This window comes from Hirundo rustica, chromosome 27 (genome assembly GCF_015227805.2).
Source record: "Hirundo rustica isolate bHirRus1 chromosome 27, bHirRus1.pri.v3, whole genome shotgun sequence".
Lineage (NCBI taxonomy): Eukaryota > Metazoa > Chordata > Aves > Passeriformes > Hirundinidae > Hirundo > Hirundo rustica.
In genome coordinates, this window is record NC_053476.1 from 4,366,358 (window position 1) to 4,393,917 (window position 27,560).

The 27,560-nt window shown below is 60.2% G+C and overlaps 1 protein-coding gene across 2 annotated transcripts in view; it reads left to right on the plus strand.

The window, feature by feature from the left end:
• Positions 1–5,844: 5,844 nt before the first annotated feature.
• Positions 5,845–27,560, plus strand: part of KCNH6 (potassium voltage-gated channel subfamily H member 6) — a 31,740-nt gene continuing 10,024 nt past the window's right edge. Inside the window, exons 1-6 of one of the 2 annotated variants that reach the window (XM_040087139.2) lie at positions 5,845–5,965; positions 8,957–9,187; positions 16,832–16,987; positions 19,617–19,726; positions 21,435–21,747; positions 23,254–23,465. In XM_040087139.2, the coding sequence (XP_039943073.1) occupies positions 5,890–5,965; positions 8,957–9,187; positions 16,832–16,987; positions 19,617–19,726; positions 21,435–21,747; positions 23,254–23,465 (1,098 nt within the window). In that variant the 5' untranslated portion in view covers positions 5,845–5,889. The remainder of the gene's footprint in view (positions 5,966–8,956; positions 9,188–16,831; positions 16,988–19,616; positions 19,727–21,434; positions 21,748–23,253; positions 23,466–27,560) is intronic. The other variant, XM_040087141.2, reaches the window with a different exon arrangement.

Genomic DNA, 27,560 nt, shown 5'->3' on the forward strand with positions numbered 1-27,560 from the left:
GGACGGGGCTGCACGCTGGATTACCTTCGACACAGGTGCAAAGTCCACCCAGGAGATGGGGCTGGACACAAGGTTATGCCCAGTTCAGCTCAGGGAGAGGCTGAAGGTCCCACCTTGAGCTCATCCAGAGCTTCTTGCCTGAGATGGGGGGGGCCCTGGGTGAAACTTTTGAGGGCAGCGAGGGCCGGCTGGTGCCCCGAGGGCTCTGCCAAGCCAGCAGCAGTGTTTTACAAGACAGCTTTAAACCGAGGATGATTTCCCTTCCCCGTCGTGATAACATCTGGAGAGATTTTGCTGCCTTCTGGCTCCTGCATCATGCTTGCAGCTGAAATTAGGAGGCTCAGCGAAATCACTCCCTGAGGAGAAAAAAAGAAACGTAAAAGCAGAAAAAAGGAGGAGATTCCCCCTGAATTCACAGGTCGCCTGGAGGGGAGCTCAGGCGGCAGTGGGTACCGAGACTTGAGGGCTGCTTTGCACCCCCCTGCCTGTTCACGGCGCATCCAGAGAGATTTGCTTTAAAAATCACACGAATTCAAAGCAAGAAGCACTCTGGGTTCCATTCACCAGCACAAAGACGCTCTGGGCAGCAGAGAAACCCATTTTTCCTTTTTTTAGCTCCATTATCCCCCAGAGGAAGGCGGCTGGGGATTCCCACACCCCACGGCCCCTCGGTGCTGGTGGGGCCTGGCTGAGCCGGGTCTATTCTTAGCCGACGGGTGGCCGGGCAGGAGCAGACAGGGTGCACAGGGCTGCGTTCCTCACATTCCCCTTCCCCGGGGACAAGGAGTGCCTGGAAATACACAGCCACAGCTTGGCAGCAGCTGGGGGCCGTCAGAAGGGGCCACGGTGGGCAGAGCAGAGGGATGAGCTGGTGTCGGGGAGGGTCTCAGGGGACAGCAGAAGTGTGGAAGGGACGCAGTGAGCCGTGGTAGGGACTGGGACAACTCCATCCCTGCAGCTCCCTGCCCTTGGCTTCAGCATCATCCCTCCCCCCGCGCTGTTCGAGCAGGGCTGAGGGGCTTAAAGGTGAATTTAGGGGTGAGGGGCAAGACCCCATATTCCCCAGCACCCTCCAGCTAGTTCAGACTCCCCCCAGCCCCATGGCTTGGCTAGAATTCATTACCAAGGAGGGACAGGGCCAGATCCAAAAAAACCCCAAATGCCACCTCCACCCTCCCGATGTGCATCCTTGATGGAGGGGTGTCACCCACACCTGTGGCAGGACGCACCGGGCACCCAGGGGTCCCATCCTCACCAGGGGATGCATCCAGGGCTGAGCGCTTCCCCAGCCCCACGGAGCCCCCACCTGCATGGGCAACGCTGCCCTGTCTTGGGGTACCTCAGCAGCACCTTTGGCTCCTGCCCCACTTATGCTGGGGAACTGTCCCCACCCTGAGCTGACCCCGTCCCTCTGAGGCGTCCCAGGTGACAGGGACAGACTTGTCCCACACCAAAAGTGCTGGGAGCTTGGCACCCGGCTCCTGTCTCCCCCTTCATCCAGGAGAGTTTCCAGTTAGGAAACTGCTAGTTTAGTTAGATTCCAGTTCCCCCGCTGGAAACGGCTGCATCCTGCCTTTCCTTGCTCTTCCCTGCAGCATCACGAGCTGCTGCAGCCCGCAGGCCCCATCCATCCTCCTGGCAGGTGAGTCACGAGCCTGCCCCGTGCCTCAGTTTCCCCTGCCGTGCGGTGAGGACGGGCAGGAGGCCAGGGGGGTGTCGTGAACCGAGCGGGCCGCGTCCCAGAGCAGAGTCTCCGTGGCTTTTCCTGCCGCTTACAAGTGGGAAGCGGCTTTGTCAGGAAACAACGTCCGTGGCTGGGTTTAATGTCACCGAGTCCTTCCCAGATTTGCAGTCTCCCAGGGCAGGGAAGGCCCAGGCTGATGAGGGTTCAGTTCAGCTGCACGTTTTACCCTCGATCTGGGGTTTTGTTTTACACTTAACAGGCAAACAGCGTGGTGGGTGAGAGCCTGAATAAATACGTCAGGATTCGGAATGGTGAGGCAGAGAAAGGAGCCAGAGCAAGGAGCATCCTTCCACCTGCAAAATAAATTTGCAGCCCCAATCCCTCCCCCCCGTGTCACATCCGTGGAGCATCTTCCAAAAGTAAAGGGCGAAGCAGGGGAATGAGCCCTGCATGGCAGAACACCCGAGAGCATCTGGGGACGATCCTGATGGCTGGGAGCAGCTTTGGGGACCACCAAAGCCCTGCCTCTCCCTCCCCAGCTGTGTTTGCAGCCTGCCTCTAATTACAGAAATATGGAGAAATGTCGCCTCTCGCTTGGCAAACATTTCTCCTGGCAAGCACCAGCCGCCAGGCTGGGATCCAAGGGGGCTCCCAGCCCCTCCACCCCACACCTCCCACCCCAAATCCGTGCCCCCACTAAGGCTGCAGCTCCTCTCCCCAAGCGCCTGTGCCTGCCCAGGGCAGCCCCTCGGCGAGTAGGTGATCATTTATCTGCACAGATGATAAATCCCTGCGCTGCCAGGAGCAGGGAGGGAGGGAGGGCACCCTTGGGAAGCACCCGGGTCTCCTTCGCCCTTGGAAACCAGGTCTTTTCCCACTGATTCCCCAGGGTGTGGGAAGGAAGGGAAAAGAAAAAAAAAAAGGGGGAAAGGAGTAAAATGTCAAAAAATATTCAGTGAGGAGGAAGAGGAGGAGGAGGAGGGGGGAGAAGTAGAATTGAGTGAGAGGTCGGGGAGAGAGAGGATTACTGCTCAGTTAAATTAGAGGGAGCCCTCCAGCTGACTTGAACAGCAGGAGAATTTGCCCAAAGACCCCAATTTTTGCAATTTGGGATAAAATGTAAGCACGGGATTAACTACAAGCATATGCTTAAAACCCGGGGAATTGAAAGGAGTCTGGGCATGGAGCGCTCGGAAGAGGGCAGGGAGGCAGGGCATGGATGACCTGGCTCTGCAGGGATGCACTGCAAGAACCAGGGGTGCACTGGGCGGCTCCTGGAGCTCAGTGAATAATAAATAACCCGAAAGAGAATGACACAACTCAACCCCACGTGCAAGGGCTGTGTGGGGATGAGGGCTGGTCAGAGAGGCTCTTCCACCGGCTGGAGTGAGACACCCTGGCTGGAGAAAGTGGGGTCAAAGGGGCCCCCACTGCCGTGCCCGGAGCAGGACAAACCTTTCTGGGGTTATTGCCAGGCTGAGGGGCCGTGGGGAGCCGGGGCTGTGCCCTGCCCCGTGCCCAGGGCTGCGCTGGTGCCCCCCACACCCCACGCCACCAGAAGGGCTCCGAGCTGGCACGTGCCCTTTCTGTCAGACACATCCTCGTCCGCGTGATGTGTCCGTGAACATCCCGGGCTGATTTATGGCATGAGAGGAGGGCAGGAGGCCAACCTTAAGTCCTGGCTGCCCGGTGATTAATAATCATAATTACTATCATATTAGCCGTAGTAGTAATAGTTTGCTTTCCCCTTGCAGAACTGGTCATCCAGGAATCTTAGAGAGGTTTTACCAGGCCAAGTGACCAATGTCCCTATTTTCTAGAGGAAATTGCGGCACAGAGCTGTCTCCCTTGAGTCACACAGTATATCAACAAGAAAACAGAGAAGGCAGGAGTCTGGACTCTGTGTCCCTCTCCCTCCCCCATGCTATTAAGCTGCATCTGTGTAATATAGAGCAAAACATCCTCCACGACTCGCCAGTAAATCACGGCAGAGGCAGTGTGCAGAGTGGATGGGGGGAGATAATGGGTTTTTCACCCTCTTCAACAATAGAACAAGTTTTTTCTGTGTTAGGGAAGGCTGACTTCCCTGAGAGACGGAGATAAAAACAGCACCGAGGTTCTGAAACGGGCCCCAAAGGGCACCTGCCTCACCCGCAGGCATTGCTGGCCCAGGGGCAGGAGGCGACCCTGGCAAAGCACGCTGTGGGTCCAGCGCCCCACGGCACGGCCTGGTCCACACGGGCATTACTGAGGAGCACTGGAATATTAATTGAAAATCCCAGCAAAACACTCCTGCTGATGATAATGGACCGTAATCCTCTCAGACCAATTTCATGCCTGAAAAATCATGCATAACAAAATCGTAATAGGAAGCCCCTCGGTGGACAGCGTCCTTAGCAGTGGTCACAGGAGAAGAGGGTCAGCCAGAGCGGGTTTCTCAGGAGGAAAAGGAGCTGGGCCCCCTGGCCTGCACCCCCGAGGTGGGCAGGAGAGGAACTGAGTTGTGTTTAGGTCTGAACATCTGCAGCAGTGCAGCATCACCGAAGGTCCCCGATGTCCCACAGAGACCACCAGGGCCCCCGTGCTCTCCCATGGGGCTTTCTGTGACCCCAGAACCCTGGAACCTCCTGTGCTCTCCATGTCCACCAGAGCTCCCAGAACGCCCTGGACTCTCCACGTCCCTCAGAGTTCTCAGGACTCTCGGAATGCTCCATGCTCCTCAAGGATTCTCCATGCCCGCACAGCCCGGTGCCACGCCGGGTTGTTCCATGCCAAGGCCCCCCAAACAAGCAGCCAGCGCCCCAAAACAAGCAGCCAGCGCCCCAAAAAAAGCAGCCAGCCCCCCCTCCCGCCCCGCCCGCCCCTTCAGCACCACCTCGGCTGGACAGCGCCAGGTGAGGGGCCCCGCACCTGGAGCAGCACCCGGAACCCCCGGAACCCCCGGAACCCCCAGAACCTCCGTAAACCTCGGCACCCCCGGAACCCCCGGCCCCTCAGGAACACCCTGACCTCCTCCTCGGAACCTCAGGGATCTCTGGGAGGACCCTGAGCTCCTCCCCGGCACCCCCCGGCATTCCCAACATCCCGACACAGCCCCCCGCCCCCTTTCCCTCGCACCCCATTTTCACTCCCCGTCCCTCCCCGCTCGGCCCCCTTGCAGCACCCTCTCCCCTGCTGCACCCCCGCGCCCCCTCCTCTGCTCCTGCGCCCAGCAGCACTCGCAGACGTTGCCCCCTGCAGCCCCAGCAGCACCCCCTCTTCTGCCTCCGCACCCCCGCATCTCCTCTTCCCCCGCACCCCTCCCTGCACCTCAGCACCACCTGCACGCTCCCCTCCGCTCACCTCCCCTCCCCTGCCGCCCCCAGCACCCCGCCGCTCTTCATCTCTCCCTCCTCCACCATCCTTTCACCGTCCCCACCTCCCAGCGCCTTCTCCTCCAGCACCTTTCGGGGTTCCGCTCCCACCAAACCCCCGCAACCCCCAGCACACCCCGGTTCCTACCCCCGAACCCTGCGGGACATCCTCCGCCAGCCCCCCAAGGACCCCATCCCCACCTCAGAGGAACTCTCCGTCCACCCCCTAAACCATTCCCGGTGCCGGCGCCCCCAAACCTCCTTCACCTCTCAGCACCCCCGGCCCCTGGAGGACCCCACCCCGGCCCCCCCCGCACCCACCTGCTCCCCTGCCCCGCTCCCCGCCCGCGGGGCCGCTGCCGGACGGGGCCGTGCGGGTGCCGGGGGGTCCGGGGGGAGCCCCGGGGGTCTCCGGGGAGGGGGCTCCGAGCTTCCCCGGCCGGCAGCTGTTGCCTCTTGACGGCTCCCCCGGAGCCTCCGGCTGGCCGGGGCAGCGGTGACTAAGCACTTTGGGGGATTTTTACTCTTATTATTTTATTCGATTATTTTCTCCCGCTTTCAAGGGGGTGCTCATTCCTCCCCCTCCCACCTTCTCTCCCCCGCTTCCCCCCTCCCATCCTCATCCTCCCCGGCCGCCCCCGCCCGGGGCCGGGCGCGGCAGGGCGGGCGGAGGGGTTCCCCCTTCCGGCCACCGGGAGCATGGGAGCCCCGGCCCGGCTGGGCTCCAAAGCTCGGGCAGCCCTGGGGTGAGGCGGAGCGGGGCCGAGCCGTGCCGGGCCGTGCTCCGCTTCTCCGGGGCCGGGCCGCTCTCTCCCCGCCGAGCCCGCGGCAAGTTCCGCCGCTCCCGGAGCGATGCCGGTGCGCCGGGGCCATGTGGCCCCCCAAAACACCTACCTGGACACCATCATTCGCAAATTTGAAGGACAAAGTGAGTACTGCACCCTCCGCTCCCCCCCGCGGCAGGGGGCGGCTCTCCCCCCCCCCCCCCGCCCCAACTTCGAAGCACATCGGGGAGAGGAGGTGGGGGGAAGGCAGGAGGGGGTCCCCGGGGGCACCGAGGAGCTCCTGTGACCTCCCGAGCGGGGAGAGGGGTGGGCGACAGGCAGGCAGCGTCCCCGCGGGTATTTATAGACAGGGCGACAGAGCCATCCCAGCCTCGGTGTTTTCCCCGGGGGATCGGGGACACCGCGATCCCCCCAGAGTCCCCGGCGTGTCCGGGCTGGCGGGGAGGGGGTCCCGTCCGGCTGGATTGGGGGGGACAGGGGGTACCCCCAGCGCAGTCGGGCTCGCTGCCTCTTTGCCTTCAACTCCGCGCTCTCGGCGGCCGCCGTCCCCGGCGAAACGATGCCGTTTGCTGTTGCTCCGAGTAATCCCTTTATGTGATTTTTTTTTTTTTTTTTTTGGGCTGGTTTCGCGTTAAATACGGCGAAAAGTATCCGCGCGCATCGGGGAGCTGCTGGGGGTTCGAGTGGGGCTGGGTGGGAACGCGGGGGCTCCGCTCCCACTCTCCCGACGAGGCTGGGTCCCCCCTACAGTGCTGGGGAAGACGGGGAGGGGGGACCGGAGGACTGGGGTCCCCCAAAAACTCAGCTCGGAGGGCTGCTGTGGGATTCCGGCGCTGTGCACCCCCCCCCACCGCCCCGGCTCGTTGTGGGTTTTCCTCCGGTGTCCAAGTTTTCCCGAGCGGGCAAATTCCCTGGCGCTGCCATCCCTGCCGGATCTGCGCTGCCTGGCCTGGCAGCGACTGACGTGACCCTGGGGACCCAAAGTGAGAAAAACTGTCGCCGGGTGTTATCAGTTCCCCCGGGGAAGCGGCGGCTGGGGAGCAGCGGGGCCACGCGCGGAGGTGTGACAGCGAGGATGCGCCCGGAGCTCCCTGCTCCCTGCCCGCTGCCTCCCTGCTCTGTGCCAGCCATGTCGGGCACCAGCCCGAGCATCACCCCGCGGCAGTTTCGTGCTGTCACAGGTGTCGGGAGACACCAAAGCAGCGCGCCTTTGCTACAGGGGGTGAGTTCTTCCACGCCTGCGGGTGCCTTCAGCCCAAACACCGCAGCTCCCATGGGTGTAGCCGCTCCCATGGGTGAGTCCCCGCTGCAGCCAGAGGGGCCCAATTCTCCCCTGCCAGGGCTGCTGCAGAGCCCTGGTGCTGTGGGACCAAGGGGAAATCTGTGGGTGAGGGCAGGGCAGACAGCAAATTGGGGGTGAAATTCAAACCACCCCGAGGAGATCTGGCTCTGCGGCTCCTTCCCATCCCGGTGTTGGGCACATCCCTGCGCTCAGCACAGCTTGCTCCGGCGCCCTGCCAGCCCTGTAAATCCTGTCCTGCGCCAGCCCAGCCGGGATCCAGACTGGATCCAGTCCCCGGAGCTGGCACTGGATGGGGAAACTGCTCAGCACAGGTGGGGAGCGCGCCCCAGGAGCAGGGCTTTGGGAGAAGGTCCCCTCCTTGCGCTGTATTCCAGCTGGCAAAGCGATTTGGATATGGAAGGATCGGGAAGAAGGAACTGGGGAACGTTTGCCTGTGGTGGTTTGTGCTGTTTGCAGCCCCGGCACCGGCACCAGCCCCGCGTGGGAAAGGGAAAGGTGCCGGAGTGGGAGTCCCCCACAAAGGGCCACCAAGGTGCTTGTGTCAGAGGGTGGGATGAAGCGGGAGACTTGTGCAGCATCCCTGGGGACGCTGGTTTTACTGGGAGGCATCCTGCGGAGCTGGGACTCGGCAGGGGAGAGCCCTGATGTGCCTGGGAGGGGTCCCCCCACCCCACTTGGGGGCCCGGCGCTTGGTGCCGCAGCTGTGCAGAGGTTTCTCCTGCGTTTGGGTAAAATTCCCGGTGAGGCTGGAGCGCAGCAGGGTTCTGGAGCAGGCAAGCTGCAGATGCCATTCCTGGGTAATCCAGGAGATTAATTGGGGTCTGGGCTAGGAGGCAGCCTCCAAATGGACCCTCTGCTCAGACTTGCCTTCAGCTCCAGCCCGGAGCTGGTGCCAAATGCTGAGGGAGATGGTCCTGGAGGGGACATGGCATCCACCCAGTCCCCTGTGACATCCCAGCAAACCTGTCCCAGAGCCCAGCACTCCCCGATGTCCTTAAAACCAAAATCAAACCAAACCGGGGCTCATCCCAAGATAAGGATGGAAGTGGCTCCATGGGGGTGGATGACGTGGGCTGTGCAGTGCTGCCTCACACCCTGCCAGGACAGCAAGTCTGGCCCCAGCCCAGCCCAGGTGTCTGCAGCGCCAGGAAGGAATGGGGCAGCACCACTCCCTGCCTCAGTTTCCCTTTCCTTCACTTGAGCACTTTACTCTTTGAGCACAGAGGCCACAAAGCCCAGCAGGGTCTGGATTTCACCTTTAGCCCAAAGGCACAATTACCCCATGAAACATTAGGAGAATCATTGATGTGATGGGTTTCACTCCTGCTTCCCATGAAGCCAAGCCTCACACTCACTCCTCCTCTTGGCCCTTGCCCATCCTCAGTCAAAGGGTGGAAAGTCTCTGAGGTAACTCAGCTCTCTGAAAAGCTCCTGGGAAGGGAGAGAGGCTGCAGCTCTCCCCTCTGCCTGCAGTGCCGGTCAGGGACAGATTGCCCATTAGTCAGCAGAGAGTCCCCACATGCCAGTGCTGAGATGTCAAGGCTGCAGGGAGTGGCCAATGTCAGCAAAACTGCCTCGACTGAGAAACGCCCCTTGGGGTCCCCCTGTCCCCACAGCCACAAATTCACGTGAAACTGGGGACGCTTTCTCTCCCCTGGGTCGATGCCAGCCACTCTCCCCCCAGAGCTGTCACAAGCGTCCCCGGGGAGCCTGTCTCTGCTCAAACCCCACAGCAGGTGACATCAAAAACCTCCAGCTCACCCCCTGCACCCAGGCAGGGTGTGGGTCCCCACCACCCCTCTGAGCCGGGCGCTCTCCTTCCTCCCCGCAGACCGCAAGTTCCTCATTGCCAACGCCCAGATGGAGAACTGCGCCATCATCTACTGCAACGACGGCTTCTGCGAGATGTTCGGCTACTCCCGCGTGGAGGTGATGCAGCAGCCCTGCACCTGCGACTTCCTCACCGGCCCCGACACCACCAAGAGCTCCATCGCCCAGCTCACCCAGGCCCTGCTCGGCTCCGAGGAGTGCAAGCTCGAGATCCTCTACTACCGCAAAGACAGTAAGAGTGGCTCTGCGGGGCGAGCCGGCGGTGGGCACTGGGAGCCGCCCTGGATTTGGGCTGGGAGAAGCCAGTGATGGGAGGCAAACAGGATTCTGGGGGGACCAAGGCTCGGGGCTTTGCTGGGGGCGAATCCGTGGCGGCTCCTGGTGGGATGGAGGCATCTCTGCCGTCACGGAGCGCATTGGGACCTTGAGCAACAGAGGATGTTGCAAGATTATTTGGGAATCGGGTCATCTGTGAGCTCTTGGGGGTGGCTCAGAGCTCCTGGGACAAGCTGTGTCATTGCTTCTGGGATCCCTGCACCAGGAATGAGAAGCCGGGCTGGGACACACGTCTTCCAGTCTGTGCTCCAAAGACGAGATGAGACAGAGCCCCCATCTCTGCTGAGAGTCGGGTGCAGCCGACGGCCTCAGAGCTGCCTTTCCAGGGAGCAGGATGCGGCTGTGCGTGCACAGACGGAATTACGTTAAGATGAAAATGAAGCTTTGATGGAAAATACGAGTGATTAGTTCTAATACGGCAGGAAGTTAAATAAATATTTAGTGCTTGGTGCTGCAAAACAGCGCTGGCCAGGGCTCCCAGGGGCAGAGAAATGCAGGTCCGGTGCTCACGGGAGGTTCAAAATACGAAGCGTTTCCTTTTTTTAACCTGTGGAGCTTCAGATTTTATTGATGGGGGCTTGGCCTGAGCACAGGGCTGCACCCCACTGCTGGCAGCTCCCGGATGGCCAGTTAGAGGAGAACCACTGGAAGCAAAAGGAAGCCTGGCTCCCAGCCCAGCACCCTATCTCAGGGGCTGGCACCCGGGTGTCCTGGCCTCCCTCCAAGACCCTATCTCCCGGGCTGGCATCCCGGTGCCAGAGTATCGGCCCCCAGCTATTCCCTGGCAGCACCTCTGCGTGTTATCCCGGCGTTATCCCAGCAGCGCCCGACCCCGTGCGGTGCCAGGATCAGGCCGCTCGCTCGAGGCCCTTCCTGTGGGGCCACTCCTGGGTGGAGAGGGGCCACGAGCGGTGCCAGGTCTGGGTGCAAGTCCTCCCCGTTCAGCAGCTGCAGGGCCTGGCTGGAGCCCAGGGCAGCGCAGGAAACGCCCGGGGAAGCGGCGCACGCTGTCCCCCTGCTCCCATCCCAGCGCCGGTGCGTGGCCGCTGTGGCAAGGACAGCAAGAGCAGCCCTGATCCATTCCCTCCCTCCCTCCCTCCCTCAGGATCGTTTCCCACTCTGTCCCTGGGGACTACTTGGCTTTCGAGCCTGATCCATTGCCACGCTCCCTGCTTTGAAGCATTCCTGCTGGGCTCACGGGATGATGCTCGGTGCTGTCCTCGGAGCCCTGCTCTTCCTCCAGGCCATGGGGGACTCTCATTGCGGCTCTGAGCCGCTTTCTTCTCTTTTTTTTTTATTAAAAAAGAGGGAGAAAAAAAAAATAAAAAAAGCCCAGGAGCGAACCCTTCATGTCTATTTTTAAAACCCAGCCCCACCAGCAATACGCTTTCCGATTGTTTCCCCCCAGCACTCGGCCTGCGGCCGCTCGGCCCATTATAAATGGGTCTTATCGGCGAAGAAAAGGCTTTTGCATTATAGGGAGCTGCTGCTTAATTAGCCAGCGGAGCTCTGAACCTGCCTGTCCTCTTTTTCATACCAGCAGCACCAATCTCCAGCCTCGACCTGCTGTTTATTACTGCGGTACTCCCGGCTCTGCGGCTCGCGGGGTTGTTTCCCCGGCTTTTCTGGCTGACAGAGGCAATGTCGTGCCCAAAATCTGCCCGTTGGAGCCAGCCAGGCAGGGCCAGCGTGGCATGGGTGGAGGTGGGTGGGAAAGGGGCCACCCAAGGGTGTCTGGGGTCAGGCAGGATGATGAGTGTCCCTGGGGACAGCCTGGCTGCTCGGTCCTCATCCGGATGCCCATGCTGCCATCACCGAATTATAAACAGAGCCAAACCAGCCAGGGATGCCAACAGTGAGCCCAGCTCCAAAATGGACCCAAGAACCCGTGGGGGAAGGTGGGACCAGCCCAGCCAGGGCAGTTGTCCCTCCTCTGCCACCCAAAAAGGCCTTGGAAAGAGGGAAGAGCCCATTCGCAGCCCGTGCGGGCTCTAATCCCCGGCTCAGAGCTGGGAGATCAGTGAAAAGTTAATTTCCTTACAAGATGCTACACAGCTGGAACTGGCCCAGACAGGGGGGTCAGCACGGGATCAGCTCCTGCCGCAGCGAGGAGCAGCCGTGGCCTCCAGCCCTGGGGACACACTGACCACCGTGGCCAGGGGGAGTTCAAATCCTCCAGCATCCCCTGAGGACAGCACCAAGGAGCTGAGCTGCATCCAGGGATGGGTTCATTCCCTTCCCAGGGTTGATGTGCTCTGCAGCGGAGCCACTGGCCAGAGCTCACAGGGTCCCCAGAGTGGAAGGTGGCCACAGGTGCTGAGTGCCACAGTGTTAGCACGGCCTGAGCAGCAGCAGCAGCTGCTGGCACTCGTTTAATCTTCGTGAACATGATGCTGATGATATGAAAGGGGAGCGACAGCTGGAGCAGCTGGTGGGGCAGCCCCAGCCCCTCCTTGCTGTCCTCTCCTGGGCAGTGCCCACAGCTTGTCCCCTCCAGCGTTAGTTCGTGTCAGTCCCCTTGGAGCTGGGATTAGGGGCTGGGATCAGGCCAGCCAACTCAAAACTGGGTGTGGAAGCCAGGATTTTCCCCTGGGGGCTCCAGGAGTGGGAGGGTTGGAGAGTGATCGGGGTGCCCCACTGAGCATATCCCCCCAACGGGTCCCCATGAGGGGCCTGAGCAAGCAGCCAGGCAGGCACGGGTCAGGAGGTGTCCCCACACCCAAAGGGGGCAGAGGCACTCGTGTGACACGTCCCCTCTGTCCTCTCTGTCCCCTCTGTCCCCAGGACACATCTATGGCACTGCACGTCTCCAGCAGCTGCTGCCAGGACGCCTGGCTGAGGCAGGGGACGGATCCAGCCAGGGTTTCTCCAAACAGCTTTGTAAACAGCAGCGGGTGACGTGCCCAACGGGAGGGAAAATCCCACCAGCAGCTGCTGGGTCCTGGCACTGCCGGGGATTTGGTGCTGGCAGCCCCCGGGAGCCTCTGCTCAGGCAGGACTAAGGGGACTTCTTGGGTGTTGGAGGGGTAGGATGGCACAGCCAGCTGTGCACAAACCCCGAGCTGAGCTCTTGGCTTGTATGAGCCCATGGGGTTTATGCCAGGCTAGAGCTGTTTGCTGTTGTCTTTAGGGGTCAGCCCGTGACCCCAGGAAAGGGATGGACACCACGGCCCAGCTCCAGATGGGAACTTATAAACATCCCTCCTCACAAAAGCTCTGCTCCCAGAGCTCCTGTGCCGGGGAGCCGATTCTGCCGTCCTTGGCACGGCTGTGCTGCAGCTCCAGGCACCCCCAGGGCCGGTGTGACCAGAGCAGAGAGCTGGAAGAGACACGTTTTTCATCCTCTGCCGCTCCACAGATGCTTTTTGCTTGGATCTGACATCTTGTGAACAAAAGGACAGGCGCAGCACCTCCAAGAATGCTGCCTGGAGCAGGCTTTTTTCCTGAAACCCCCACCCTGGCAGAGTCCTTGATTCCCACCCCAAGCTCCTCATCCTCCTCCTCACTGACTGCTGCACCCCCAGTGGGAGACAGCCCCGTGCGCTTCTGGCTCCTGGGGATCAGAGCATCTTTCCAAAACCGCCCTGCCAGGCTTGGATCTTCCTCGTGGCCGCATTTTGGTGGGTCCCCTCAGCCACCTGGCACTCCTGGTGGTTTTCCTTCTCCACTGCTGCTTCCAGGCTGGAATTTAAGAAGAGGCCTGTAAGCACATGAATCCGTGCCCTTCCTCTCTGCACAGGGGAAGCTCCGTCCCGCTGATGTTACTTAATAAGGTCATTTCTGCTCTCCTGGTGTCCTGGCGGGTTTCAGTCTCCCGATGCCCTGTCTGGGTGTGGGGAGAGGGGCCAGGGCAGACCCTGCGTTGCACATTCCCTGTGCAGGGGGATGCAGAGCTGCAGGGGCTCACCCCAGGTTCCCAAGAGTGACCCATCTCCCACCAGCTCAGGCTCCATCTCCTTTTATTTTTTGGGTTTTTTTCCGTCCCACCTCAGGGATTCGCTTTAGGGCTTCCCAGAAATCTGCGCTTCCCTTTGAAGTCCTACCCAGCCCCGACGCTGACATATCCCAGGATGTTGGTCCTCCAAGCTTCTCTCGGGGCATGCCAGGCATCCCCGGAGCCCAGCTCTGCTCCCAGCGCCGTCCCCGTCCCCTCTGTGCCCTTCCCAGCCCCTCTCCTCTGCTCCTTTATATAATACCACTCTAGATTTAGCCACTCTGCCATGAGACCCCGCAGATTAAATCTCCTGGCCGGGGGGGAGGTAAAGAGCTCCAAGCACAGATTAATAGCTCGCTTTTTTTTTTAATATTCATAACAATACCGGCTTGTGTCCGGCTCTCGGAAACCCCCGTGTCCTGTTGATTAGTTTAATACCGATGATACTGACAAATGCATTAACCACCGGTGGATAAGAGGGACAGGGAGGGAGGGCCCCCAACAATGACATTTTTAATGTTATTAAGCGTTGGCTTTTATCAAGGTCAGAAGACACGGCGGGTGGGAAAGCACGAACCGCCGGGCGCTCCCTCAGCTTGGGGGGTGCTGGAAGATCAAACCCAGGGGTTTTGGGGGATGAGCCGCTTTTCCCAGCCCGTCCAAACCCACCCAAACCAGCATCCACCTCGTACCCCACCCGCCAAGGCCTTTCTGCAGCCCCCGGGCCGGGTTTCACCCCAGATGGGCGCAGGCACCCTCCGGGTGGTGGCCACAGGGCACAGGCAGGTTGTGAACGCCCCCGAGGGCTCCTCCAGGAGATCACTTGGTGGCTGGATAAAATTAGATGGATGGAGACAGATTAGCCGAACAGCTGAAGGGAAGAGGCAGTCAGACGGATGGGGACAGTCGATGGAGGAGCAGGGATGGGAGGGCAAGCCTGAGGTGCCTCCGGGGCTGGCTCAGCCCGCTGCTGCTGCTGCAGGGCTGGGGTGGTTGGTTTTTGTGAGGAAGGTTGGGGAGGCTCAGTGCCCAGCAGAGCCCAGGCTGGCTCACCGTAGGGAAACTGAGTCAGGGCAGAGGGAGCCACGCCTCTCCCGGCCGCAGCCTCTCCACAGAGCTGGGGGTACCGCAAATCACAGCAGCACAGAGACCCCAAATCCTGGGGGATGCCCTGTCTCTGGGCCAGGCTTAGGGGAATCTGCTACTCCCTCACTCCCTTGACACCTCCATGCTGTGCAACGTGGGTCTGAGCGACGCGCCGAGCTCCTGGCAGGCAGAGCTGCGCCATCTGGGGCTGCTTTTGGGGTGATTCCCCTGGTTTTGGAGGGGGATTAACTCCTGGCCCACCCTGAATTGGCCAGGCAGTTGGACTAGATTATTGCTGCGGTTCCCTCCCAACAGAAGCAGTCTATTTTATTTAATTGAAGAAGGGATCAGCGAGGGGCTCGCAGTGACATTGGCCAGGGCTGCTCAAGCTCAGCACCTCCCAGATTTGCAGGATCAAACCAGGCACCAGCTGCCACCCAAAGCCACCCCCAGCCACCTCCCAGCTGCCCCTGATATCCCTCCAACTGGATGTAACTGGGCCCAGTTTTCAGCTGTTCAGCACTGGCCGCGGGATTAACCCTCTCCCACGCCACGCTGGGCCTGCCAGGACCTAGCCCAGCTGAGAACAGCTCAGAGCCCACTGCCAAGGAGGAACTGAGGAAGGAAACGGGAGGCAGTGAAGGAATGCAGGAGGGCAAAGCACCTGAGCCAGGACTGCGCTGCCTGGATCAGAATTCCCAGTCCGGGGGGAAGCTGCCCACGCCAAGGAGCCACGTGGGTTCCAGGAAGCTAGTGATGCTTCAAAATCTCCCCTGGAGGGGGAAAAAAAAAACCCCCTCATTTTGTAACACACCGAAGGAGAAAGCATCCGTGAGGAGGCTCCCCTGTGCACACAGCAGTGGCAGCATCGACAGAGCTGCGGCGTCCCGGGGATGGCACTGCGTCACCCCACCCAGCACGTGCCACCTCAGCATCACCTGCAGGGCCTCTCGAGCTAAAGATCCCCAAAAATCCTGGCAAAGGGAGGGAAGAGAGCTCGCTCCTTCCTGCTCCACGCGGAGGTAAACCTGCCACGTGCCGTGCGGCCCCCAAAGAGCTTCACCTGCCGAAAATCCGCTCCCTCCTCCCCAGCTCGCGTGTTTAAGTGGATTCCCTCTCCCTTGGGTGGAGAGTGGAGACAGAAAGAAAGAGAGAGAGAAGGAGAGAAAGGAATGAAGAAAGAAAGAAGGAAAAAAGGAAAGAAAGAAGGGAAAAAGGAAAGAAAGAAGGAAAAAAGGAAAGAAGGATAATAAATCACGGCTGCTGGGGTCTTTAAACAGATTTCCCATATCCATTTCTTTCCCGTTCTTGCGCCTGTGTGTGTGTCCGTGTATGCACACATCCCTGACGTCACGGCAGATTTTGAAGTTTCCCGATGCCGGCCATCTGCTCCTGATTACAGGAGGCCCTGAGCTCCTTAAAATTATACGCAGAAAGGCCGACGTGCCCCTCCCGGCTGGAGCGCGGCCACGTCCCGAGCAGGAGCCCTGGATGGGGCCGGCAGCACATCCCTGCCCCAGCTGCTAATCCCTGGTGATCAGAGCAAGGGGCAAAGGCGAGACCAGGCATCTGCACGGGGCAAAAGCTGCCCTGGCAGGAGGTGGCTTGGCTCCACTTCGGCTGGAATGGCAGCTGGGGGCTCCATCATCTCTAGGAGTTTTGGGATGGGAGCCTGGGGATGTTCTGGGGGTTTTACCATGGCAGTGGCTTGCGGTGTCCACCAGTGCCAGGGAAGGGATTGTACCCTAAGGTAGGGATTTTTGGAGGATTTGGTGGGAATAAAGCGGGCAAAGCAGGTGGGAAACCACCTGTGTCCTTCCCTTTGTGCTTTGGAGAAGACCTGCAGGCGTTTTCAGTTGCCTCTAATTGTGGGCTGGTGCCTGGCTGCTGCACGAGAAGAGCCACAGGGTCGAGCTGACACCCAGCAGGAAAACCCCTTTGGACATATCTGTGATCCTCCCCACAGCCTCCATCTCTCCCAGGGCACTGAGCCAGTCCTTGTGCCCTCTTTGTGCCTCAGTTTCCCCACGGCAGGAGGAGGCAAGGCAATGCCTGACCACTCCATGCCTTTAGGGAATGTCCTTGGGGACCATCACCCTGATCCCATCCTGCTGCCCCCGTGGGCTCACCCCCAGTCCCCCCAAAACCGCCTGGTGATTGCAGGGCAATTAACTGCAGCGTGATTACAAGTAGGATGCTTAATGAGGTTAAACCACTACCTGGGACTTCCTGAGTTCTTAATTACTCACTCTTTAATTGCTGCTCTCAAGTACATTAATATAAATGACTGTCTGGGACAGAAAAAAAAAAAAAAGATATATGATTGGGTGCTTCAGGAATCCCTTTCCCAGGGCTCAGATCGTGTTCCACATCCTCCACTACCCACCAGCGGGGATCACACCCATCAAAACGCTCAGAACCCCACTTTTCTGCTAAAAGCCTTTGGTGCTGTGGGCAGGGAGGGGGGAGGAGGTCGGGATGCCCTGCGCAGCCCCCCCTGAGCCCGTCTCTGCTCGGCAGCGTCGTGCTTCCGCTGCCTGGTGGACGTGGTGCCTGTGAAGAACGAGGAAGGCGTGGTCATCATGTTCATCCTCAACTTCGAGGACCTGGCGCAGCTCGTCACCAAGAGCCCCGGGAGGAGCCTGCACCAGCGCCTGTCCAAGAACTGGAGCAAAGGTGGGTGCCTGGGGGTGGTGGGAGGGCAGCGCTGCGCCCTCAGCGTTTTGCTGGGCAGCACGTGGGGAACGGAGAACGCGCCTGTAGCGCCTGGGCAGGATCCTGCGTGGGACGAGGTTTTGTGTCTTTGCACAGCCGCAGCTCTGCCTGCTCAGGGACCGCTCCAGCCGAAGCCCAGCTGGATGGGGAGAGGCTGTTTGAGCCAGCTGTGCTCCCCTTGCGTCCACAGCTGCCTGCACACCCTTCCCAAAATCCCAGGGAGCTGGGGAACAGGGCTGGGGGTTGAGCCCCTGCACGGGATGGTGCCTTTCTGAGAGGAGGTGTCGCTGTGAGTGGAGCCGTGGAGTCCCCTCAGTGCACAGCCCTGCATTGCTGCATCTTTTCCATATTTAACGCTGGCTTGGGCTGGAGGTGCTGGTGTGGGGCAGGACCTGTGTGTGGGTCACCAGGGGGGCCGGGGGACATTTGGTGTCACCGACAGCGTGGCTGTGCTCTGGGGATGTCACTGCAGGCGAACGGCACGAGGGTGGCTGTGCTCGGACTGCTCAGCCTGCCCCAGCTTCAGGCTACTCCCTGCTCTCCTCGGCTCATTCCAGGGTTTCGGAGAGAGTGGAAAACTCAAATTCCCTTTTTTGGGAAGACTGAATCAAGGGGAAGCCGTGTTGAGGCTCTGGATGGGGATGTGGATATTCAGGGATGCAGATGTTAGACCCGACAAAGAGCTGCAACTTCTAAATCTCCTCCTTGCACACAGCCCTCAGCGCTGGCCACCTCTGCTGGGGTCAGGGAAGCAATCCCACATCTGCCTCCACGACAGCATTCCCCAGGGGGGCTGTTGGGAGGCTTTGGACCTCAAAATAAAGCTGTGGGAGCAACATGGGTCTGTCCCCCCATGGCACAGGGGGTGGCACAGCAGGGCCAGCATCAGAGCCAGGGCCACCCCAGGGGACAACGGGGACAGCTGCCCGTTGAAGGGGGTGTGTGAGTCTCAGCGCATTCCCACTCGGTGCAGAGCTGTACCCTGGAGCTATTTGGGTGTCTGTGTACGGCAGCAGGTACCAGCAGAGATTTATTTGGGTTTTTGATGTGCTCAGGCCAGACGTGCACACGGGGGGCTCGTGGATGTGTGAGTGAGTGTGTGAGATCACCGTGCACGTGTTCGTAGGTCTGTGAAGCGATGAGATTCGTATTTCTGACGGATTGCTTTAGTACCAGCTGCCCTCTAGGCACGACCTGCTGAGGGAATGCGAAATTCCAGCACCGCTGTTGCTCTGCAGCCCCACCAGCTCTCAGGATATCTCAACACATGATGCACCCACACCCCATCCCACCCAAAGGCAGAACCTTTGGCAGAAGGCACCCAAACCAAGAGTCCCTGTCGCTTCCCTGCACGCTGGACGTTGTGCTGTGCATCCCAAGGGGCGTTCCTTGGGCTTCCCGCTCTGGTGACAGGGAGTGCGGAAAGGGCAGAGCTGCTGGTGCCAGCCCAGGTCGGGCTCTCGTGCACAGGTTTTCTGACTCAGTCTTTAATTGCGTGGCTGCGTTGCAGCTCCTTGGTGCGCAGGGAAGGTTGGAGGCCTCGCTTCTTCCAGCTTCTTCCAGCTGAAAAGCGGCTCTAGGCAGCGGGGATGGGTTGAGCAGAGGGAGCCCGTGTGGTGCCCCACGGGCAGGGGCATTTCTGGGCAGGCTGGGGCCCTGCCCCAGCAGCTCGGTGGTGTTTTGGGGCTGGATGAGGGAAGCTAATCTTGCCGAAACCAAAGAGCTCCTCAAGGTGCTGCTTTTTCCCGGGGGACAATGTCTTTGTGGAGCTCGTGCCACATCCCACGCGCCCCAGGAGCTAGGGCAGCCTCTGTGCACAGTTAGGGAGCACAGCTGGTGCTGCTGGATGAGCTTCAGGGCTGAGCCAGGCCCCGAGGGTGTGAACCTGGCTGCTCACACGGACTCTGCGGTACCAAGGGACCGTGGTCTCCTCTAGAAGAGGACAAGGGACTTGGCACTGTGTCACATCCAGGGACGTTGGGCCCTCTCCACCCTCTCCCGCACCTCTCTCACAGCTCCTAGCAGCCCTGGCTGCCCTTGTCCCAGCCCCACTCCCCGCTGAGGTGGCCTCCTGGTCCCCTGGGATGGCAGAAAGGGGATCTGTGTGGTCCAAATTCCCTCGCTGAAAATCCAAAACAAATCCAGGGACAAAACTGCTAGAACTATTTTTCTTTCAATGCCTTTCTAAATTATCATCTCTATTGCGTGAGATTTTGGTGGTTTTTTTCCCCTCCAAGGAGATTTAGAGGCTCGATTTCCTCCGGGTCCAAATCCCTTAAGTGGCTTTAACCTCTGTAATTGGCTTAGGGATGCTCTGCACCTTTCCTGCCTCACATCCGCAGTTGTAGGGAACTCTTCTATAGCTCAAAGGAGCTTGCTGCCAGGTCAGGCTCTGCCCCGGGCACACGTGGCGATGTGATGGCATGGGAACAGCGAGTGCTTTGGAGGAGGAATTGCCACACAGCACGTGCGTCCCCCCAGAGCCACCCAAAATTCTCCGCAGCCTCTCCCCCGTCCCGCCCCGCTCCGGCCATCACGTGCAGCTAGGTCACACCTTTCTCTCTTGTGTTTTGTTTTTCTTTTTAACAAGGTGAAGGTAGGAGTTTGAAGTTTAGTCTCCCGTCCCTGCGGCGACTCAAAATCCAGCGGAAATCTCTGCCCACCAGTGAGTTTGATGGAGTAGCCATTGACTATGGAAAGGTAACCGTAGCCTTTGTCTGATACAAGCCCACGCCTCAGGCCAGGTCCCGGCGCTCTTCCTCGCTGTCCCCATCCCACTCCCCCTCGGCTGCTGTGGCTCAGGGTCGGTGCCGAGCGCCGGCCCCGCCGCGGGCTGGCAGCGAGCGCGGTGCTTTGGCAGTGTGGGCTGGAGCTCGACGGCGCTGCTCTGCACGTTCCAGGGCTCGTGGGGGGAGCGGGAGACGCGCCAAAGCGGGGAGGAAGGGCCGGCTCCATTCTGCGAGTTGTCCGCCGCGGCGGAGCTCCAGGGAGGTGTCCCCACCTCGAGGAAGGGACGTGCTGGTGGCTGTAGGAGCGTGGAGCAGGTGTGCTCTGAGCAGGGAACGGCAGGCTCGTCTCCCCATGTTTTCCTGGCAGGTCCAGCTGCTCAGCCATCCAAAGATTGAACTTCCCAAGACGGAGGGTGATGCTGTCACCAACCTTGAAAAGATGTTGGTGGGGCCTCTTTAGAGGTTGCTGTTCTTGGTGGCTTCCTGACTGTCGATAGTGCTCAGGGTGCCTCCAGTCAAGGACCTGTTGTTTTCCGAAATGCTGCAGCTCGAGGCTGTGAGCAGGAGGCTTCTGCTCTGCTAAGGCATCCCCAGGTGCCCGAGTCTCGCTGTCTGGGGTGAATCCAGGCAGCCCGGATAAATCTGCTTCCCCAAACCATAGATGCAATGAGATGGAAGGTGCCTGTCTTCTCAGAGGTTGTGCTTATGGTAGCTTGAAGACGCGTGTAGGGGTTATCAGATGCTTTGAGTACATCACTCCTTTAGGCAGCAGCACTGCTGAAAGCTCTGAGCACCCCCAGGCTGGAGCTGCACTGGGCACCGCAGTGTTTCAGGGCACAGACGTGGAAAATGTGCATCGAGGGTGACCTGATGATCACCACTTTGCTGGAGCTTGGTCAATTGGCACAGCCCTGCAGGTGCAGGGCCAGCCAGCAGCCAGCTTCTCCAGGGACCCCATCCTAAAACCTGCCCTAAGGGCCTTAGGGATGGGGAGAAGTGCCACAGCCCCTCCTGTGGGTATTTCTGGAGGGGCACAGTCTCGTGGGTTTCTGCTCCTGAAGGTGGTTGCTTTGCACACCCCATTGCAGAAATTAAAGTCTGTGAATTCTTCGGGTCTCCAGGGGAAGAAGGTTTAGCTGTGGTTAACAGTGGCTGTAGGAGAAGGAGGAGGACCCGATACAACCATATTTGCAACCCCAGCAGCTCCTCCAGTGCTTCCTGGTGCAGGGCACATCCTCTCCCAAAAAACACCACTGGGCACTGACCCTCGGTGGTGGCCCGAGCTCCTGCAGCGGGTGAGGGACGGGCAGCCCCAGGGGTGGGACGTAGGGACATCTCAGAAAAACGCATGGCACAGCAGGTACTCCAGGCAAGCCTGCCCCTAGGGCTCCTCTCCTCTTGCTCTCACCTGCTTCCCAGCTGTGCAGCATCGCCTCGCAATCCTCCCCGCGGCCGCCCAGCCTCCGGCGGGAGCTGGTAGGAGCTAGGAGCTGCCAAGTCCCCAGGGACTCGGTCGCCCCACTCCAAAGCAGGTCCTGGTCCAGGCTGGAGATGACCTCAGGAACCGCAGTGCTTCCCAGCCCTCTGCCTCTCCTCTTACCTACCCCGGCTCCCTCACCTTCCCTCCCAGCACGCGGGGACTCCTTCTAATACAACGCTTTCTCCTGGCTGTCTTAAAGCCTGGTGGTGACTCCCTGATTTTGAGGGACTTGAAGACATCGCCCAAGGAAAACTGTATGCAGTCAGAGACTGAATCCCTCCTGGAAAAGGAGCGGAGGCCAAGCCTGGAGGCCGACCCCACCCTACAACACACGTCCCCGAAACAAGAGCCTCCCGTGGTGGGCCCACGAGGGTCGTACCCTGCGTGGGGTTTCTTTCGGTCTCGCCCCGGGGGCAGCTTCCACAGCCTCCGCAGGGTCTCCTCCTTGGACAACTTTGAGGCTGCGAGGTCTGAGTTCCAGAGAAAATTCAGGGAAAGGAGGGCAAACTCAGGTAGGGAAAACCCCGGAGCTGTCGGTTCTACTGCGGGAGGCAGGGATCTGGCAACGGCCTCGGCACATCTCGGTGGGGGGAGGTCTCGGTCTCTTTTCCCTCTGAAAAGTGGAGATTCCCTGGGTATTGCCACTGGTCTCCATGAGATTCCCTGCACAGGCAGGTCCCGCTCTGTCGGTAGAGCCGCCCATGGTTTGCGTGTGAGATGTGAGAGCGTGTGAGGTCGCATTCGGCTGCCCCCGCACGAGGGGCATCCCGATGCCACCCCACCTTCCCTGGAGGGAGGGAAGGGGTCTGCAGGCGTGTGCAGTGTGAGCTGTGTCCATGTGTTGGAGGTGGGTGAGACAACCAGCCAGGCCACTCCCAAGGGCTGGAGGGAACGATCCTTCCCCATGCTATCCACATCCAGAGCTCTGGCTCTCATGGGAGTGATGATGACAAGTCAGATGGAGGTCAGGAAAGAGAAGCCCCTCAGGAGGGGGTGAGGGAGATTGGTCTGTGGAATCTAGCTGTAAAAATATGGGCTGGGAGATCGTGATCTTCCAATGGTCACAGGTCACGGACCCTCAGGAGGAGACACAGTGTAGAGGGAGGGAAGGGGAATGAGCAGGGTGGCAGCAGGATGACTGGTGCCAACTGGGCACCTTCACCCCCTCCTCAGACTCCTCCTGCCCACACCACCGCTTGGGTCAATGTCAGAGTGCAAGGGTTTGAAGGGGTAAAAAACAGAATTCAACCCTGCCCTGCCTGTAGGAGATGGAAAGGTGGGTGCACACTGGGTACAGTGCCGGGGGATCTTCCTGGAGCCCTGGCTCTGGGTGCAGGCTCCCATTCGTGACACTGCCAAAAGCCTGACCATGAAATGGTCACCTACACAGCTTCCTCCCTGCTCCTGCACTGGGCTGACCCAGAGGCAGGTCCCCAGGGAGAAATATCAGGATCCACCCCCACCACAGCTCTTCTGGAGAAAGCTGTGACCTCCCTACCTGGAGCTGGGGGTGGAGGATACATCTGAGTGGGAATATCATCCAACTCCTGCTTCAGTTTGGTGGCCAAAATCCAAGACAGCAGCTCAGGAGCTATGTTTGTCATGCTAAAGCAGGCCAGGGTGGAGGAGAACGACCTCCCTTGTCTGTTTTCACGCCAGTTTTGGCATCTCTCCCTGGTGAATCTCAGTGGGTTGGTCCCTAACCCACTACAGTTGTCGGGGTAGCAAAGGACATTGAGTATCTCTGCGTTTTGGCAGCTGGTCTGAGACCCTTGTGGGAGGTTTAATGGTGATAAGAGGGGTGATGTGTGGGAAAACCAGCCCTCACTCAGGCATCCCAGGCTGGGCATCCCACTTCTGAGCCAACTTGAAGAAGTCAAGCCTTTATGGCCAAGCAGACTTTTGGTGGCAGCTTGTGGTGGTCCCCAGCTCCTGGAGGTCCTACACGAGGTCAGGGCTCTGGGGGTCGGCTCCTGCTCACGCTGCCCTTCTCAGTGCTCCTCTCCATCCTCTTTCAGAGGCTTCCCACGTCAAACCCAACCCCCCGAACTCCACCTCGGACTCGGACCTCATGAAGTACCGGACCATCAGCCAGATCCCCCAGTTCACGCTCAACTTCGTGGAGTTCAACCTGGAGAAGCACCGCTCAGGCTCCACCACAGAGATCGAGATAATTGCTCCCCACAAGGTGATGGAGCGCACCCAGAACGTCACCGAGAAGGTCACACAGGTATGTGGGCAGTGAGATGCCACCAAGGCAGTGATGGGGTGCTGGTTGGGGACGGTCACAAGCACTCCAGTGGCTTTGGGAGGAGAGAAGAGAGGGCAGTGACACCTGGAGATTCCACCCCAGGAAATGCCAGCATCCCTGTGTTTGGTAATTCCTTCCACTGAACGGCTGAAATTCTCATTTTAGTCCCCTAAATGAGTATTTCTGGTAATTTGTGGCCGGGCAAACGCCAGCATGAACTGCTCGTGATGGTGGCCTTGGAGGGGACAAGCGTTCACACGTTTGAGGGTGCGTGTGGCTTCTTTTGGGGGAAGCTCTGGCCACTGTTCCTGCCCCCAGCGCTGGCCCTGGGGCACCCAGCCGAGGACCCGGCCCGGTGTCACACGCCGAGGGCCACAGGATCCCCTGGGAGACAGCAGGTGGCACTGCACTGTCACCAACACGCGTGGCACCGCCCGGCGCTGCAGGGGACGCTTAGGCGCTGTCACCCAAAGGGCCGCGCACGGAATGGCACATCCCACCGGGATATCGGAGTGCGTGAGAGGTGCTGACGTATCCCACAGCCCCGAGTAAGGAGCTCTTCTGTCTGTGGGGAAACTGAGGCACGGGAGAGCCTCAATGTATGAAATACATCTAAGGGCACCTCCCACTGCTGCCAGCAGCAGCCCAGGGTAAATTTAATGAAAATGCAGCCATCTGACCCCAGAAAAAGCCTCCAGGCTTGGCAGTTTGCTCCATCAGAGTGGGGTGCTATGCAGGATTCTCCTGTCTCGGTGCCAGCAAACCTTTAACATCACAGCCTCCACGCACAGGGGCTGGGCTCCCCACTTCACACATCGTGGAACAGTTCTTAGGCTCGCTCTGCCCCTGGCTTGTCCCTGTCAGTAGTCCCTCTACTCTGGGGGTGAAGCAGTGAGCGGGATTAGCCCTGAACTGCCCAGAGGAATGACGAGCAGCCTCCATCCCCATCACAAGGAACACGCCAGGGATCAGTGGTCACACCGGGGCGACTGTCACAGTGGTGTTGGCCACCCAGTATGGGCTCAGGAGGTGGTTGTGGGGTGATGGGATCAGAGCTGGTGGGTGGTGGCTGCATTGACCAACAGAGGTCAATCCTCCCTTCACTTCAGCCTCCAGATGGGATGGGATGCGGTGGGACAGGACAGGATGGGCCTCTCCTCCCTGCCTCATCTCCCCCTCCCAGGGGCGACCTGCCTGTCCTCACCCCGGTGTCCCCCACACCTCCTGCCCAAGCCACAGCTCCCTGCTCCTGGCTGCTGAATAATTCAGGGTGAGGCCGAGACAGCGGCGAGACACGGTCTAAAAATACCAGCGGGTGGGCAGGGAGTGGAGACAGGGGCTGCTCGGGATGGTCTGGCCCTGCAGAGAGCTGGCAGGGAGGGCAGGCCACAAGTGCAATGGAGGTCCCGGGCTCAGCCTCACAGGCTCTGGAGCACAGCTGGAGGCACGCGGGGATGCCGTGGGGTTGCTGTCACCAGGATGGGGTCCCGTCTGCAGGTGGCACGTGTGTCCCAGTCCCTCCATCTGTCCCTGCTGGGGACAGGGACGGGGGGCTGCGCTGTGTCGGTATTCGTGCTGGGAGTGACACGGGGTCACTGCCAGCCTGCAGCCAGCACCGCGGGCCTGATCCTGCCCAGCCACTTGCGCTTGAGGCTCTCCTGGTGATTCTGGAGCGGCCGCCACCTCAGCTCAGCCCCTTTATCCCCAGCACCAGGCAAGGGACACTGGGGGACAGCTGGGAAGGTGATGGGTGCCGGGCACCACGGGGCATGAGCAATGGCCTGGGTTAGCCAGGGTCACAGGAGCCTCCCCCCTCTGCCACCCGCAGCCCACACGCACCCTGCTCCCTCCTACTCCTCCTTCTCCCTCCTGCGCTCCCTCGCTCATTGCCAGCACCCAGCACCCCTCACCATGAGCCTGCGGCTGAAGCCGGTAAGTGCAGGAGGAAGGGGACAAAGGGAAGGGGCACCCAGGGGGATCACCACGGGCAACGCTGGCGCTGCCACCTTCAGAGACTCCCAGGGCCACCCAAGGCCACCCATGCCTTAGGGGCAGAGAGGAACAAGGCTGCAGCTGCTGCCTAGCTCTGCGTTGGTTTGGATGCTCTCCTGGGGGTTGTTCCTTTACCCTTTTCTGCCTCGGGTCTCTGGGGTTTTTTATTCATTCCTGCATGGAAAGCAAGAGGGCTTAGCCTGTTCTTGCTCCTGCCACAAGAGCCAGGTGCCAGGAACAGGGACGAAGGGCAGGACGGATGCCCCAGCACAGGGAGCAGTTTTTGGCGGCCCAAATTCAGGACTGGCCCCACAGAGCTGCCTCCAGCAGAGGCAGAACAAGCATTCAGCTGCTGAGGGTGGGAGCATGGCTGCTTTTCCCAGACACGAGGTGCAGGAGCCCATCTCAGGTCTTCTCCGTGCATCTCAGCTTTGGGATCAAGAGTTTTATCAGTGTTGCCCCGTCCCCATCCCCACCCTCCCCGCAGCAGCCGGTCCCCAAGCCCAAGCTGGCGCCTCATTCCCTCCACAACGATTGTGTTTGGGTCACTTTTTCCTACCCCTCCCCTCCCCGTCCACCAACGACGTCGACGGCTCCCGCTGCTCCATTGGCGCTCCTGTCCCCACGGGGGCCCCGGCATCGATCGGGTTTGATTAATCCGCGCCGGGCTCCCGAATGCCCTTCGCAGCCCCATGTCTCCCACCCGCCTGGCCGAGTGCCTGCGTGCCTGCGTGGGCAATGCCACGGCCCGAGCGCTGCGCCCGCCGTGCCGGACGCTGCCTGCGCCCGTGGGGCTGGGGGCCCCCATGGTGGACACCCGGACTTCGAGGGTCAGCTGCCGCCTGGGGCGCCGGGCGAGCTGCAGGCAGGTAGGAGCAGGGGGCGCCTCTGGAGCACGGGATCCTGCGGTGTCCTGGGGCTCTGGGATGCGGGAGCGGCTGCTTGTTGTGGGATGGGGCTACAAAACCTTGAACGGGACAGCTGGCAGGGCAGGAAGGATCAGACCCTTCTTCCAGATCTGTTGGCAGAGCTCATCACTGTTGCCTTGGGATATGTGGATCCTCCTTTCTCCTCTCTCCTCTTTCCTCTCTCCTCTCCTTCGCAGCTCAGAAAAAGCTCCCTTTTAGCTGAGGGCTCAGCGCCAGGACAGAGAATTGAGGTGCCCCTCACCCTCCTCTACAACCGTTGCTGGTCCCAGCACCACAGGGACACTGGGGGCCAACAGGGCAGCAGGGGCAGGAGGGGATCCAGCTGCCCCCAGCTCCAAATAATCCCCTCCATGCCAGCACCCCTCAGCACCCAAAGCAGGGCAGCCCCACCCGTCCCGTACCAAGCGCCTTGTGTTGTGTCCCCAGAGTGGCTTTAGAGCCGTCAGGAGCTGGCGTTGGTCCTCGAGGGGGAGCTGGGCCAGGCCTGGGCATGTGGGGAACTCGCCGGCGCCGTGGAGTGTCCCCGTGAAAGCAGAGAGCCGTGGGGACACATGACAGCAGGGGAGGGTGCCTGCAGCGTCTCACCACTTGAGATGGTGCTGGAACATTGGTGGCCACGGCTGAGAGGGGAAATGTGCATTGCCTGAGGCTTTGCTGCAGGTGGCCCAAGCCACCCCTCTGCTTGGAGGACAGCTCTGCCAGAAGGACAGCCAGGGGAAGACACTTGCTATGGCCAAGAAAGGCACAGGGCAAGGCTTGCAGGATGCCAAACGCGCTGCCACGCTCAGGTGGAACAGCCATGGGATGGCATCTCCAAGCTGCCCAGCCCATAGCCTTGTGCCAGGGACACCCAGCAGCTCCTGAGCAGGTGGCACAGAGCTGAGGGCAGAAGGAGTCACAGCAGCAGGCACTTTCCTCTCTGCTGGGTTAGGACATAAAGCAGGTAAGACACTGCCCCAAGGGTGCTGTGGCCATCAGAGACAGGCAAAGACCTTGGTATGAGCCAGTGGGCAACTGGGCAAACACATCTGCAGCCAACAAAGGTGAAAAAGCTGTAGGAAACCATGGTGTGCTCCTCGATGCTCTACCATCACATGGAAATCCCTTGCCTGGTTCCTGGCATTATCCAGCCTCTCTCCTGGTCTCCCATCCT